This window comes from Poromitra crassiceps (assembly GCF_964638095.1).
Source record: "Poromitra crassiceps genome assembly, chromosome: 2".
NCBI lineage: Eukaryota > Metazoa > Chordata > Actinopteri > Beryciformes > Melamphaidae > Poromitra > Poromitra crassiceps.
This window is the reverse complement of record NC_139624.1, coordinates 83032743-83050143: the sequence shown is the minus strand read 5'-3', so window position 1 is coordinate 83050143 and position 17401 is coordinate 83032743. Positions and strand designations below refer to the sequence as shown.

Sequence of the window (17401 nt, the reverse complement as noted above, 5' to 3'; positions counted from 1 at the left end):
CAAGAAGGTCCCGGGTTCGAACCCCGGTCCGTCCCAGGTCCTTTCTGTGTGTTCTGTGAGTTTGCATGTTCTCCCCGTGTTCATGTGGGTTTCCTCCCACCTTCAAAGACATGCATGTTAGGACCAGATGCGGAAACTATCTCTGCAGGCTGTGAGCCGCCCACGCTGCGGCCAGTGTGACCGGTCTAATCTGTTAACAAGGGCTTCCAGATGCTTCCGTTTCCAGTGCGTTTGCACCGTTACACAGCAGTGGTACTCCTCACTCAGGTTTTGCAGCCCTCTGTGTGTGGTGGATGTTCCCTGCATGGCAGGTCTAACACAGGCAGTCATTACACTACAGCAGCCCACTGCCCCTTAGAGGCTAAAACCAATGTCTACACCCACACATAGGAACTGGTCTGTATATTTTTTCAAAATAGGAAAATGACAACTTTATTATTTATAAACAAGTAACACAAATCAAAAAATGACAAAGAAGTCTATTCAAAACAAAAACTGTGCAAAGTATTTACATTAATACATCAAATCATCAGCCAACAAATTATGCTTCTCTCTTCTTCTTACAGCTTAAGCTGTACTTCTGGCGTGGCCAGGGGGGGGGATCAAAATAGGAAAATTACAACTTTATTATTTATAAACAAGTAACACAAATCAAAAAATGACAAAGAAGTCTATTCAAAACAAAAACTGTGCAAAGTATTTACATTAATACATCACATCATCAGCCAACAAATTATGCTTCTCTCTTCTTCTTACAGCTTAAGCTGTACTTCCGGCGTGGCCATGATCCTGGTGAAGCTCAGGACTGCAGGGTCAGTATGGACGTTTTCTACGCTGTATGCGTGTCCTGTGTAACAGAACAACACAGTAAGGAACGGTGTAAACCAGGTTCTATGAGTGGACAATTCCATTTATAATGATATATCCTGGATTAGCGGCAGCTGATGTTGAAATAGCTCTTAATAAGACACATAATCACCTCACCTGGGTGAGTGAATCACTACACCTGTGGGTGATTGGGGGCGGTGTCCTGATTGGCCCCAATGATATTCCTGCGTGATACAACCGTTAAGAACCAGTCTAACCACAGCATGTGCCGAATTTACAGCAGGGTGTGTTTGATCTTACTATCATGGTGCACCGCTTGCATGCAGTGAGCAAACAACATTGCAGTCACACGGATATGGCGGCACAGTGATCAAATCCAGCGCACCTGGGAAGCAAAACATGTCACAAAATACTCAAAACTCCCAAGGTTACTGTCGGCACTGGGATGCTTCTCCTCTGCTAAATTTGGCACAGGCTGTGGAAAGACTGCTTTTAAACGGTTGTTTCATGCAGGAATATAATTTTAACACCCCCGACCATACTATTGGCTTCTGTAAGGAGATTATTATATCTTCGGATCTGCGATTGGACGACGGAGACAGGTAGGAGAGCTTTTTAACCACTTGATACTAGGGGTGGGCGATATGACGATATTAGATCGTTAAAGATTAGAATGTCACCACGATCTGCCTTTCCAGACAGATCGTTAGTATCGTGCTACATGCAGTGCACATTCTATCAGTTGCATTTCTATGTCTGAAAGCAGGGGTGGAAGTAACTAGCGTCACCGGCGCCATAGCCGACCACTTTTTTGACAATATTCTATCAAAATTCTGTTTCAACTGCTGCTACAAATGGTCGCGTGCTGTTTCCACCTGGTTTAATGGCTGAAACCACAAGTCAAACTTCTTATCTTTCTAGAGACATCTTGTTTTAATCATTCACTATAGCAGTTTCCTTACCAGAGTCTGGGAAGTGACGTTATTGCTGGTGAAAAAGCTGCGAGCTAAAATACCCAAAGCTGACCAGTCCTATCTGAACGTCTATGCTGCTAGCGTAGTTTTGCAGTAGCCTGGGCTAGTTTTACAGGGCCTTTCTTCTTCATGGTATATTCTTCTTCTGTGGTACCGTCGCCCAAGCGGCTCACTGCTACTTTCTCTTATAAAAGGCACTTTCATAAGGTATTTGGACCTTTTATCATGCACATTTTAATATGAAACTTTACACATAGACTGTCGGATATCTGCAAATAAAAGGGACTTGCGACAGCGGACAATTAACCTCTTGAATAGCCCGCAAAGAAGGAGGAAGTACGTCACTCGTGTCCCCAAACTAAGCTGTCCGGGTTTGGCGATATGTGTCCGTGCATGGCGTTGGTTCCGTTAATTACTCAAATTACTGTATGTTTTTTTGGGTACTTGAATTTTTAAGAGTAATTTTTTTAAGTCTAATTTTACTTACTTTACTTACTGGATTGCACTATGTAATCTACTTCATCACTTTTAAAATCATAATTTGCTACTGATTGAGTACAATTTGAATTAACTAGGCATCTCTCTCTCTCGCGCTACGCTACGATTCCTAGGCTCGCCCACTGCGTGGGCTCGCTACCCCCGCCCTGCAGCTTGCCGAGCTGGCCCTGCAGCTCGTATATGGCTATTGGCTATTGACAGCACTGCCACTGATGACGTCATAGACATTGTGACATCATCAGTGATGTTCCAATTGCTTGAGTGTAACCAAAACCACAATATCAGTGCCTATGACAACTGTTCTGCTGGTTTGAGTGGGAAGACGACGGGGAATGGGATCGGGCTTGATGCTGTTAAGATTGCTGGAGACGGATGTATTTGAAGCAAAGATGGATGAAATACTGTGGGATGCGTTTAAGCAAACTCAGACAATTGTGTCTGGGTAAGAAGAGGAAGAATATTCCCTAACTGTGAGAGGCAACAATGTGCCGCAAGGCATCCAGTCTGCTAGAAACCCATAAAGGGCTCATTATGCTTTCTGCATCAGCGAGGAACGCGAGTGTCCGCGCGGAAAAGTGACGTCAAATCAGTAGACACGCCCCTCCGCAAGGCTCCGTGCGGACGGTTTTCGCCTGGCCGTGCACACCCCGAATTTTGTAACTACGCGGACGCGGCTGGGCGGACAAAGTGGAGTTTTCAAGACTCGCGCTCAATTCCGCGAGCAGAAACCCGCACAGAGTATAAAAGCTTGACACGTTTCCTCGTCAGGATTCCGTGTCTCATTTCCGTGCGGCCGCCAAAGCGTCAAGCATAATCCAGGCTTTAGAAGAACTGCCTATGACACCACAGTGCCTATGACATCATCAGTGGCTCTTATGACATCACTATGACATCAGCAGTGGGACAAATGTAAACAGAACACACAGAGAACAGACAGAGATTGCTCACTTGCCCCTTTTATAGATAGATGGATAGATAGTAGGGGTGTCAATTTTTTATTATTATAAGATGCATCGCGATGCTGACGTGCACGATTCTGCATCGATTCACAAATGTCAAAAATCGATTAAAATAATAATAATAATTATAAATATAGCCGCAAGCGGTGATGCGGGGTCCAAGCTTCCGGTGACTTGGGGGGTATATGTCAGATAGTGCACATTTATTCAGACTTGGTATGTGCACAAGTAAACAAAGTTTGGTTGAGATCCGGTGACCTGACGGTTTCCAAGCAGTACTAGTAGTAGTAGTAGTAGCAGTAGTAGTAATAGTAGTAGTAGTAGTGTTGGTAGTAGTGGGACTGGTAGCAGTAGTAGCAGCAGAAGTACTAAGAATAGTAGTAGTAGTAGTAGCAGCAGCAGCAGTAGTAGTGGTGGTTGGCTGTTATAGCGCCACCATCTGGTGGATTGGTGTAATTTTTTCCTCTGAGTAGTGGGTGATGTCTTGAAACTATGTGGAAAGGTGGGTGATGTGGGGCGTATTGTTTCTGAGATCCACACACTTTTAGGGCAGGAAAAGAACAAAAGCAAATACACACAAGTTTAGACATTTATCATTTCAAAACGGTTTCACGTATCCAAAATCCTTTAATAACTTTAGGTCGGGGTAGTCCATAGATAACCCAGAAAAAGTTTTGTGTGATTTGGCCAAACAGTCTAGGAGGAGCTCGCAAAAATAGGTTTTTGATAAAATTCAAAATGGCGGAAAATCTAGGCACACGCAAATGGGCGTGGCCTATATGGATAGATGCATATTGATCCAAGGAATCCAGGATAAGTGAAATTTTGAGTATAGGACACACGGTTCAGAAGATATGGACCATAAGGCGAAATGGTCTGTTATAGCGCCACCATCTGGTGGATTGGTGTATTTTTTTTTCTCAGAGTAGGGGGTGACCTCTTGAACCTATGTGGAAAGTTTAGGTGATGTGGAGGGTATGGTTTCTGAGATCCACACACTTTTAGGGCAGAAAAAGAAGAAAAACAAATAGACAAATGGACTCTACTTTTTTAGATTTTCAACTCCCTTCCCTGATCTTAGGATAATTTAAAAATTACATTTTTATATCCCTTCTGTTGGACTCTTTTTTACATTTTCAATTTTCTGTTCTCTTGTACATTTTATTTCCATAATAAACCATTCACAGAGTTTCATTATCGGAAACTCTGTGCATGGTTTAGCCCGGCATCTCTCGGCCTGTCTCGGAGGGGAGTCCCCAGATGGGGGTCCGCTGCTGTGGCCTGGGTGGGCCCGTCCCCCGCGTGGCCTGCTCTCACGCTCTCAGTCACTATGCTGGTGGCTGGGGGCTGGGGGGGCGGGTCGCGTGGGGGCTGGGTCCGCCCGGGCCGCAGCAATTGGCCCCTAGCACAACGACCTCACAAGGTTCCTCCTCAGCCAAGTCACTGGGGCAATCCATGCGGCGATCCATATGGTGGAAAGGTTTTCTTGCGTTCACTGGGGGTGAGGGGGTGCCGCTGTGTCCCGGCCTGGCCTTCCCTCCCACGCCATATGTGGGCGGGGGCCGGGTCGGGGGGCATCGGTGCTCTTCATCACTGGTCGAGGGCTGCCGGTTGGTTTAGAACAGCTTAGGTAGGCGATAGATTAGCTACAGCCTAAGGCTGACCTGTTAGTGTTCAGGCTAAAATCAGACTAGAGCAGGGTAGGATAGGCCAGATTAGGCTGTAGATTAGCTAGATACTATGTCCCAGTTAGCTCTGGTTAATGCTTAGAGTAGTCAGTTGTCTGATCTTCTCCCCCCCCCCTCTCTTTCCCCCTTCCCCCGCTTCTTCCCTTCTTCCCCCTTCTTGTTCTCCTCTCTTTCCATGCTCTTTCCTCCCCCACATCCCACCGCCCCCCCCTCCCTTCTCCTGCTCTCTCCTCATTCTCCCCCCCTCTGCTCCTTCTCCTCTTCTCCCCTATTTTCCTGAATCCCTGCCACTTCCTGCTCTCCCATTCCCCCTGCTCTCCTTCCCCTGCACCCTCCCACCTCTCCTTCTCTGCCTCTCTGTCCTCCCCCCTCTCTCACATTCCCCCTGCTCTCCTTCCCCTGCACCCTCCCACCTCTCCTTCTCTGTTCTCTCCTCCTCCACATTTCCCATTTTCCCCCCACCCTCGCCCTAATCCGGGCCCGTATCCTACTCCCTCCCTCCACCCTAGACCCTACCTCTACTCTCTGTCCTCCCCCCTCTCTCACATTCCCCCTGCTCTCCTTCCCCTGCTCTCCTTCCCCTGCACCTCTACTCTCTGTCCTCCCCCCTCTCTCCTTCCCCTGCACCCTCCCACCTCTCCTTCTCTGTTCTCTCCTCCTCCACATTTCCCATTTTCTCCCCACCCTCGCCCTAATCCGGGCCCGTATCCTACTCCCTCCCTACACCCTAGACCCTACTTCTACTCTACCTCCCCTGTACCCTTCCACCTCTCCTTCTCTGTTCTCTCCTCCTCTCTGTCCTCTCCCCTCTCTCACATTCCCACTGCTCTCCTTCCCCTGCGCCCTCCCACCTCTCCTTCTCTGTTCTCTCCTCCTCTCTGCCCTCTCCTCCCTCTCACATTCCCCCTGCTCTCCCTCCCCTGCACCCTCTCCTTCTCTGTTCTCTCCTCCTCCACATTTCCCATTTCTCCCCACCCTCGCCCTAATCTGGGCCCGTATCCTACTCCCTCCCCTCCCCCAACCCTAGACCCTACCCCTACCCTGGCTCTCCCTCCCCTGCACCCTCATCTCTCCTCCTCTGTTCTCTCCTCCTCCACATTTCCTATTTTCTCCCCACCTCCCCCCTCTCCTCCCTCTCCCTCCCTCCTCCACTCTCCTGCTTTCTTCAAATGTTCAAATGTTATCTTTATTCTGTATATTCTTGTTACTGTGTGTTAGCTAGAATCAGCTAGACATACTTTCTGTGAAGCCCTCTGAGACATGCTTGTGAATTAGGGCTATATAAATAAACTTGACTTGACTTGACTTGACAATATAGCCGCAAGCGGCGATGCGGGGTCCAAGCTTCTGGTGACTTGGGGGTTATATGTCAGATAATATTAATATAGACACTGAATTGCACATTTAGTCAGAGTTGATATGTGCACAAGTGTACCAAGTTTGTAGTAAGTAATATGTAGTAAGTAGCAGTGGTGGTGGTAAGCCAAATGGTGGCTGTCAAAGAGTAATGGACTTTTTCTAGGCAAACTGTCATAATTTCAAATCCTAGCTTCCTGATAAGCTTAGATGTGTTAGCCATGAGTGGACAGCTTACTGAGGTGTTGCTTTTGTGTTCCGAGTCCATTGGATGAAGATAGTGTGCTGCTTCTACTGTACACTTCTGATCATGGTTATAGATGTGCTCAGTGAGGAAAGGATTAAACAAACTGTTCCTGAATTGTGATCTAAGTAATTGGTTGTCACAATGAAAAGCCAATGCTTTTGTAGTAGTGGTGGTAGTCATTAATCTGGTCTGCATAAGCACAAGGCCAGAACTTGAACCATTTGTTCAAGCTGATGTTATGTAGAGGAAGGATGAGCTACTTTACTTGCCGCCTTGCTGTTGTAGAGTGGATGAGGTACTGGGAGAGCTGATGTTATGTAGAGGAAGGATGACATCATAGATGACATCATAGATGACATCATCAATGATGTCACAAGACTGTCATCTGTGATGACATAGTGTCAGAGCATGTGTCATCAAAAGTTTAAACATTTATCATTTCAAGACGGTTTCACGTATCCAAATTCTTTGTAAGTCTTTAGATCAGGGAAGTTCAGAGATGACACAGAAAAAGTTTGGGCTCATTCGGGCAAATGGCCTAGGACGAGTTCGTTTATCAAAAGTTTAAACATTTATCATTTCAAGACGGTTTCACGTATCCAAATTCTTTATACAACTTTAGATCAGGGAAGTCCAGAGATGACACACAAAAAGTTTGGGCTTATTCGGGCAAATGGCCTAGGACGAGTTCGTTTTTTTTTTTTGGAGAAAGTCCAAGATGGCGGAAAATCTAGCAGACTTAAATGGGCGTGGTCTATATGGATAGATGCGTATTGATCCAGCAGATGTGGAATTTTGATTCTACGCCTCACGGTTCAGCAGTTATGGGCCAATACGTGCAGTCGGCTGTTATAGCGCCACCATCTGGCAATATGGCTGATTTTTTGTCTCTGAGTAGTGGGGCACATTTCCAACCTATGTGCAAGGTCTGGCTACTGTAGCCCTTACGGTTTTTGACGTGCATGCTGTTTTAGGGCGGAATAATAATAATAAACGGAACAGATACAATAGGGATCCACGCACTTCGTGCTTGGACCCCTAATAAAATAAAATATAATGGAAGTACATGCAGTTGTTTATTTTAGTTATGGATCATAATTCAATGCAATTCCAAATGCACTTTTATTTTAAAAGTAGCCACACAGTGAGAAAAAAGAAAGTGAGAAAAAAGAAATCATGTATTGGGGAAAAAAAGTGATGCATCGATTTAAGATGCATCGAGATGCATCCATAATCGTAATCGAATCGTAGCCCTCTGAATCGTAATCGAATCGTGAGGACAGTGAAGATTCACAGCCCTAATAGATAGATGTAAATCCAAACATGCAAACCAAAAGGCTATCTATCACCTGATCGCAAACGGACCAATGAATACCATGAAATAGGGATGACAGGTTAGGTTTCCGCTTTGAAGAGAAGCGACCACACTGACCACAACATGCAAACCAAAAGGCTATCTATCAACTGATCGCAAACGGACCAATGAAAACCATGAAATAGGGATGACAGGTTAGGTTTCCGCTTTGGAGAGAAGCGACCACACAGACCACAACAGTGCAGTACATTTTAGGAGTAATTTTTGAGAAAAAGAAAAAAAAAATGCAGCAGATGATGAGGAACTCTTAGCCTGGTAAACCATGTGACCGGTTGGTTTACCAAGCTAAGGAACTCTGACTTTGTTGATCTTTTTCATTCATATCATTTATCAGAGAAATGTTCTTTGTTGAAAGTATTTTCTAGATCTGATGGATCTCCCATTTCAATTGAATGCCTGTGACAGCCTGCTATTAAACATAAATGGGTAAAAAAGTAACTAATACTCCAAGTAGTTTTTTAGAAGAGTACTTTTTACATTTACTGTATTTTTTTAATACCAGTGATTCTACTTGTAGTTTAGTAATATTTCAGTAATATAACGGTACTTCTACTTGAGTACAGTACTTCTTCCACCACTGTCTGAAAGACGCTTCCAAAGTTTTCCTCCCCTCCCCTTTTTCACTTCACAAAGGGGGAGTTGGTTTGACACACACATAACCAGGGCTTGACACTAAGGATCTCCCGTCATCCCAGGGATGTTAAAAATGGTGCAAAGTGTCTGAATCATATCTATGGCTGCTTTACAGTTTGAGTAACCTAATTAACCCCTAATTGATACCCCCAATTTTGTTATGTGACCCTGTTTCGGAGAGGAACGGAGATACAGCAGAACATTATGGGCCTAGATTTTGAGGTGATTTAATACATTGGTTATTTTACTTTGAAGAGCACCAACAACCCCGACACTGACTGTTTTGTACCTTACGCCATCAAAACCATAACTTGTAACTAGATTAATTCTAAAGCATAGATGATTTTTATTATTCTTTGCTATTTAACATTTTTGTATCAGATTGGGAGAAGGAATTTGGCAACATCCTCAATGGCAGGTCTCAAAAAGCACAACCATTATGGCTGCAAATGCAACCTAAATTTGAACTGTGCAAGCTTGAAATCAAATATGTGGGAGCACTGGTGTGAGTGCTGTCTTGGTGAGTCTTTAGTGCCATTAATGAAAGACTGTCTACATCAGTAAAATTCTTCTAATGCCATTACCAATTTAGAGCTCTTCAAACATGAGAGGCTACTTGCCATGGAAATATGATAAACATGAATGTCATAATAAATGTGTAGGGCCAGTCATGAATTCAAGAAGTCAGGGAGGAAAAGTTGGCGTGTAACTTTTGCCGGGTGCTACTAAATCTTTGCTGGCGTTCAGAACTTCCTGAGGTTGGGAGCATCAACGAAATTACTTCAGTGCTGCTGCCTTATTATTCAGTTATTGATTGTGGATTCCACAATCAATAACTGTCTAATAAGGCAGCAATGTGGAAACTAAAACAGAGATATACAATCTATTTAATATCGAGCTAAAATATATCATATGCTTACCATGTGGCACCATGAAGGATCGTACTGGGAAGATATTGGACTCCCTGCCATTGACGGTCATCTTCACACAGCCTGTGAGGACGTTAAAAACCTTCAAAACAGAACAAGAAAAAAAAACAGCATAATAGGTCATATATATGAGAAGTACAAAAGAAACAAGGCCAGGTCGAAACCTGGCATAGGGCCGGTGTGCTCAGTAAAGTGCAGAACTCTGCCCAGGTGTATTGAGTCATTTGTGTTCAGTCTACTTTAGTGCACATCAACTGTAGTGTGCCTGTGCTGTAGTGTAGCCTATGTGGGTTAATAATCCTGGGTTTAAGCTTCATTAACACATTGAGTGCCACAGCGCTTCAGTAAAATTGTCTGGAGCCTGTGCCAGATTCACTTCCATTCAGTTGAAAACAGCTATAGAATTTTTTCTATTAGGGCTATATGGACAGGGTTGGACTCTAATGAAACATTGAACACTCCTGCTTCTTTCAAAGAAGAAATTTTGTTTCTAGACAGTTCCATTATGAAATGACAGCCTCTGAAAGAAGAGCACTTTCAAGGGTTTTCTGCTGTCTTTTTTTACTTTTCAAGATAAAGTCACTTTTAGGAATACTTTTTGCACTCTAATTTCAAGCGCATTCACTGACTCTGGCTGGTGTTTTCTGATGTGGTGGCGTGGTGTGGTTCTGTGCAGCCTGCGTGCCCCACCCCCCCCCTCCCCCCCTCTCCACCCCTGAGCTGCGGGCTCCTCCCCACACGCACACAGTCTGTCTTCGCAGCCTTCGTTTTTGCCCCGGGCGGATTTCAGCGCAACAAGGAAATGGCAGGCGGGACTGAGGGAGAAGGTTTGGCCGTTCGGCTTCGGGTGCTGCCTTTCTGGCGGGTGGTCGTGTGGAGGGGCTGTGTGCAGGCGGATAGACAGAGGCGGAGGAGCTCAGTTGTGGGCTCGGATCGCAGCCAACTGTCGGCTGCGGACAGAGCAATCTGTGTGGCTCTGGCTGCAGCATGCGTCGGTGTCTCTCTGATCACGGCTTTCTCCGCTTTCTCCTGCACAAAGTAAAGGATCTGAGGTGGGTGGCGCAGCTCCCGTGTAGAGTTTTAAGGTGGCGCCGTGTGATCCCTTGAAGGGATTCATGCTCACTGGCTGGGTACGACCTTAAACAGCAGAATTATGGAATAATATGAATTATGATTTTAGGACGTCCACAGACGTCCTTGGCACTTCTCGTTACTTTTTTTTAGGACGTCCACAGACGTCCTTGGCACTCAATGTGTTAACATGAAGTGCCAGATTTATGGTTAATCTAGTAATATATATTATTTTCACACATAAATGTAGGCTATTGAAATGTAGGCTTATTATGTGGTGTATTCCCAGCCCCCCCCCCCCCCCCCCCATACGTGTAGGCTAGGTGTTTTTTTACAATGAATTCGTATATCATTAATAATTGGGATTATTGTAAATATTAGGATAGGTGACATCAGATGACTGCTTACCATGTAAAAGCTTTAATAACACTGGCATTGAGGACCATAGTGTTATTAGATATTGTACATGGTATGCAGTCATCTGATGTCCCCTCCCCTAAATGTTACATGTCATGACTTGCTCCTTGGCAGAGATCTGTGCTCCAGCACATTGCCTCGTGTATCACTGTAAACGAGTAGGCTATTGTGACAAGCAAACTTTTTCAGTGAAACAAGTTCGCTTGTCACACAATACTCGTTTGACTTATTTGAGGGCATGTATGTTTATCGTTCACGTTCGCTAACCTGTCGGTCTTTAAACTCTTTGAACAGGTCGGGGTCATAGGTGTAGTGCCGGTAGAACGCGGGGGAACGGCGTTCCCATACTTATCCAAGGGGTGTTTTGTGTGTGTCAGTGTGTGTGTGCATGTCGACCCAATAAAACGAGTGAAACTTGGCAACGTTGTCATTCGTCCTATATTTAAGGTGGGCTGAATGATTCACACAGCATCAACTCGTGGCTTGAAGGAAAAGGACACATTCCACCTAGCTACTAGCTACAGCGCGGGGGAAACCTCGGTTTAATAAAAGCTATACTGAAACAGCTAGGCTACTGGATTTTTCAGCATCAAAATTTTTTTTTTTCCCCCCAGTACCCCACTTTAACAAGTAAAGATGAAAAAGGCAGCCAAACATCCTTTCATTTTTCAGACCAGCTGCTAAAAAGGTACGTTTACAAGCATGAAGAAACAATGTTAAAAGCGTGTTTCTTTTCAACACGGTTGAATCAAAAGTTAGCGTTAATCACGCATCATCAATGCCTTGTGCAACTTGTGTGATCGCTGGTTGAGAGATTGTTTAGCGGCTTGTGTTGATAACTGACTGCTGAAGTCGTGTGTCAGTGACAGTGGTTTGCAGCACTTGAGGAATCCGTGAGTTTTCTCGTTTAATTCGTTGATATAAGCGATTGCCCGAACGATTAATTAATGAATAGGCTACATGAACGTTAGCGTGTGTGTGTGCGCGGGGGGGAGGGGGGGGCTTTGTTTGGGACCTGTGCGTGTGCAGGTGTTCCCCATATAGGTGCGTTCCCCCACTTCTCTAGATAGCACTACACCTCTGGTCGGGGTGCCTGTCGGCAAGATGTTTAGCCAGGTTCGATGTGTTTGAGCCTTTCGCTTTGGTCGCGTTGAAGCACCTTTTACACACTGGTTTCGATGTGTCCACGGGCTTGCCTTCGCTGTCGGCAACGTAAGCAAAATATTTCCATATTTCGCTTCGTGCATCTGCTTTTTCTACAAGCGTTGGGCGGCTTGCAAGACTCAGAAGAAGCCGCTGCCATTTTGGCTATGTCTGTCCTGTGTGTCGGGGTGCTGCACGGTGCTGCAGTGAGGACTGAAGGACTGGCCAGAGAGCGAGCAGAGAGGGAAGGGGGGAAAGTCGGCACGCCCACACATGAAGCAGACAGAGTCAGAGAGAGCTTTTTTTCACTTTTCACCAGTCACCATTGGTTCAAGGCAACACTGTGTTGCGTTCAAGTGAACTGGGACACAGGCTCTCAACTTTAATGCCGCAGCGTCCTCCTTGTAACGAGCTAGCCACAATATTAGCCAGAGGTGCATTACCGCCACCTACCGGACTGGAAAGTGGAAAGACATTACATCGCCTGAATCCGTGCTAAAATGGTCTGGGCGACTGAGTGGAATGTAAGGGCCCTGCTGTGCATGCTGCACACCGGCCCCAAAAAGAGGAGAGAGAGAGAGAGAGAGAGAGAGAGAGAGAGAGAGAGAGAGAGAGATAATGAATTTACTCACTGTTGTGGCACTGTGATCTACCCAAAGAGGTTTCTCCATGTAGGAACCCAGCAGGATCTTGCCAGTACAGAAGGAATCATGGATAATTTCCATGTGGACACCCATCCCTTTGTCTTTGTAGGTGTACCAGTTAAAATGGTCTGTGGTCATCTCACCTCCATCTACAAGAAGTCAAGGAAAAGTCTAAATTACTACAGATAGCCAACGGACTGCAAGAGAACATCAGAGGCTGAAGTAAAGTTAAATGCTCTTTACTATTGTCATTATTCTCCTGAATGGATGTTTGTAAAACCGTGGGTCCGTAGGGGTCAAGTGGAACCAAATGCAAATGTTAAGCAGTTCATTTTGCATTATGGTAATAGCAGAGGAGGGGTAATCTGATGTGTAGGGCTGTTCACACAACGCTAGTGTTACAGGTCATTTAATGTGGACCCCTGATTAATTGGTATGACGTAAGGTTGTCATTGAGGAAGTGGGAGTGGATTCGAGTAGGATATAATGTAGCAGGAAGAAGCGGCTCTCTGCCATTTTTCGACTACCAATGTGATCACGGAAGCCATAATAATAATAACGCTGTCGCTAACCTTGCGTCAGCATCCACATCACAAATCGAGCTGCAAGATGATAATACAAAGAACAAGAACGAAGAACCGCGTCCGCCCGCAGCCCCGCACAAAAACAAAGGACGAGGAAATTGTCAAGTCATCGAGGTGAAATACCCATGCGTCTTTGAACGGGACAGAAAACTAACGCTATACTGCAAAGCATGTAGCCTACAACAAGCCTACAACATACACCTCGACCAGGACATCCTTCAAAAACGTTTTACCACCGCGTATATGTGCTGAGGAATGCTTTGCATCCCTGCCTCGTCTGCCTGTCACATACAGGGTGAGAGAGAGGGAGTGCAGCGGCGGCCAAGGCCGCTTCTGGGCCTTTTGAGGCCCTATGCAACATTTTAGAGTGGGGGCCCCAAACCACTGTCATCATAGTATCCCTGAATGAACATGAGGAGGCATAGGCTACTTCATTATCAATAACGCTTTTAATTAATAAATTAAGCACAATATGAACAATAACTGTAAAAAAATATATATGAAAATGAAAGTTCACAAATATTAGTTAAACAAATCCTTTCAGTGCAAATGCATTATAAAAACAAAGAATTTCATGCATCTTCCTTAACTGTTAGTTGCCACCTTAAGGATAAATTAATCGATTCATCATTAACGTTGTTTAATGATGCCCTGACATTAAAGACAAGATGAACCCAATGGAGCCCAAGTGGCGCGTGGGTCGGAGTCACGTTTTAGACTGAAAAACAAAACTTGTCTGAGATGACAGGTTGAGAGGCGGGCCAGAGTAGCATGTCAATGATTTGATTTGACAATTCTGGGGACTGGATTTGGTTTTGGCCAATCCTGGCGTGTTCTGCCCCCAAATCGAGTGGGATTCAGCGTCTTGTGGTGCTACGCGAGTGAGCAGAGCGGAGAGTGCAGCCTGTCGACCTGGAATCTCCGAGGGGCCGGGATCTGAATTCGGCCTTAACTACGTAACGTTATCCTGGAATGCGATTTTAACGAGCCAGTTACATTTCTTTGCATTCTTAGACATTACCGTTTGCTGTATTTTGTATGTTACCTACAATTGGCCAAGTTATTATTAGTTTATGGGCTAGAAATTCTGCCAGATTAGACACTAAGCGCCATTTTCTCCTTCATTTGGAGGAGAAAATTCTCCTGAAATAAAGATTGATTGACAGCTGCCATGTCTTGATATGATTGATTGATGGCCGAGCAGAACAGAAAGGCTAACCTTTGGGTTGTAGGGTTGGCTACAGTTAAGGATCTCCACAGTCTTTTCTTGCTGCGGGAGAACTATCAAATACCCCCCAGAGCTCGGTAAGTCAGGAACACTCTTTTAAGAGCCTGCCGAACCGAGAACCCTCTTTCCCAGTACAACTTTTGCTTTTAAACAAGCTAGCCTGGCGAGGCTCGCTTCTAGCCTGGGCCCAGGTTAGCTTCTTTGCTGCTAAAAGGCGACGGCTGCACGGACAACAACACCAACTCCGGCTGGTCTCAAAGCTGGATATTGCTAGCCTGGTGTGGCTCGTAGTTAGCCAGGATCCAGGTTGGCACCGTCGGTGCAAACAACACCATGCCACCGAAGAAAACACCAGCGTCAATGGAGGATGTCGAAGAGATGAAGTTAGCACTCAACATGTTAACAGAGGAGGTTGCCACTGTTACTCGACAGCAGAAAACAATCATGGACTTGGTGACGGAAGTTAAGGCTCTACGACTGCAAAACACTGAGAAAGACAAAACAATTAATAATCTGGAGAACCGCGTTGCGGACTTGGAACAGTACACAAGGATTAATGACATCATTGTTTCTGGATTGGAGATCAGGCCCCGAACGTATGCCAGGGCCGTTTCCATGGCAACGGATGGCGGGGAACCAAGCGAACAGGACCAGAACTCTGTGGAGAACCAGGTGACTACTTTCTTGCAATCGAAGGGAATTGTAATTGACAGACGCAACATTGAGGCTTGTCACCCTCTCACCAGGAAAAACAAGAATGATAAACCAGCCGTAATAATGCGATTTGCAAGCAGAAAACACAAGATGGAACTACTCAAACAGGGAAGAAAGCTGAAGGATACACAAGTCTACCTGAATGAACATTTGACCAAAAAGAACGGGGACATCGCCAGAAAGGCTCGTTTCCTAAGAAAGCAGCAGAAGATTCAATCGACGTGGACAACGAACTGCAAAGTTTTCATCAAATTAAATGGAACACCAGAACAAGCGAAAGTGTTGGTCATCAGAGAAATGGACGACCTGGACAAATACACATGAATCCAATGAACAACACAAGGTAATGGGACACACAACCATGGATAGACTGTTAATGCAAATGCACTACATACTGTATAATCATGACAAATCAGGACATACGTTTTTCATCTCAGGTCGAAGTTCTGAATCAACTAATAAGGTCGGAGGAACGTGAAAAAATGGGTTTGAAAACATTTGAATACACTGAGCACAAATCACAAGACATTGAAAATGACATTGACCCTGAAAACAATTTCTTAAACAATATCAACAACTGCTGTTACTATTCAGATGATCAGTTCAATACTACAGTTAAGCTAGATAACAACTTTTCAATCATCCACTTTAATAGCAGAAGCCTCTATGCCAATTTCAAAAGCATTAAAAAATACCTAGGGCAATTCAAGAAACCATTCAACATAATAGCAATATCAGAAACCTGGATCAACCCTGAGAAGGGTGTTGAGGATTTGGAGTTGTATGGCTATGAGTTGAACTATATGAGCAGAAAAAATAAGACAGGGGGTGGGGTGGCACTATATGTGGATAACAGACTCAATTATAAAGTGGTGGACTGTATGACAGCAGCTGTTGATGATATAATAGAATGTATTACAGTAGAAATATGTATAGAAAAAAAGAAAAATGTAATTGTTAGTTGTATCTATAGAGCACCTGGATCAAGCATTGACATATTTAGTGAATGGATGGAAAAAGTGTTTTCAAAATCAAATCAAAAGGTTATGTTCCTTTGTGGCGATATGAATGTCAACATTCTGAAACCAGACCAGCATAAACAAACTGAGGACTTCATAAACACAATATACAGCTTGGGCTTACATCCTAAGATCACAAGACCTAGCAGAATTACAGCACATAGTGCCACATTAATAGACAATATACTGACTAATGTTTTGGAAAACAATATAGTTAGTGGGCTCCTAGTAAATGACATCAGTGACCATTTGCCAGTATTTGTAGTCTATGACTGTAATCATAGGGAGGATAAGGACACCAAAAAATTCATCTATAAACGAGCCAGAAATGAGGAATCCATGACTTTATTTAGAAATGAATTATTAAAACAAAATTGGGATATGGTGTATAAAGTAGAAGATGTGAGGTCTCTAGACCATATTTCAAGCAGAAGGCCATTCGTGCATAATCTAATCCGATCACCCCTGACGTCAGTCAAGTTCTAGTATGACGTGGTCAGTCAAAGTCTTAGTATGACGTCCGTAATGACGTCAGATATGACGTCAGTTAATTCTCATATATATAGCAAGGGTTCTACGTCACCTCTCTCTCTCTGGCCGATCATAACAGCAGCAGCTTCACGGCAGTCCATCTCCCTTGAGCCGTCCTCCGGAGCGTTGTTTTGCACCATATCTGGAGACCGAATCAGCACCCTCAAGCCTTCTCTACCCGTGGAAATCCCCCGCAGATTCCTCAACGCTTCCCACTCCATTTCTGGCATGTCGAGCTCCGAGCCAGAGCAGTCCATGGACAGCGACGACAGCTTAGCCAACGAGACCCCGTTCCAGATCGGCCACGGCGGCGTACTTGCTTTCCGAGACGTCTGATGAAGACGTTGGCGAAGCGGCCGGACCACAGGCCGCCAACGCAGCCACGAAGAAAAGGCCCGGCGCGCGTTCCCGTGGCACGGGGCGTGGCACGGGGCGCGCCACTGCGACGGCCCATGGAAGGAGAGCAGATGACGAAGTGCCGCGTGCGCCCGGACGCCCAAGAACGCGTGCGAGCGTGCCGGAGGGGGAGGCCGCTCGGCGTGGACGTGCGAGAGGCCGCGGAC

At 45.2% G+C, this 17401-nt stretch overlaps 1 protein-coding gene across 1 annotated transcript in view; it reads right to left on the bottom strand.

Annotated features, from left to right (window-relative positions):
• Nucleotides 1-411: 411 nt before the first annotated feature.
• The window catches only part of LOC310793228 (uncharacterized protein), a 90509-nt gene continuing 73519 nt past the window's right edge, over nucleotides 412-17401 (bottom strand). The window contains exons 16-18 of the mRNA XM_083654996.1: nucleotides 12751-12911; nucleotides 9479-9569; nucleotides 412-847 (exon numbers count right to left, since the gene is read on the bottom strand). Of these exons, the coding sequence (XP_083511122.1) occupies nucleotides 753-847; nucleotides 9479-9569; nucleotides 12751-12911 (347 nt within the window). The 3' untranslated portion in view covers nucleotides 412-752. The remainder of the gene's footprint in view (nucleotides 848-9478; nucleotides 9570-12750; nucleotides 12912-17401) is intronic.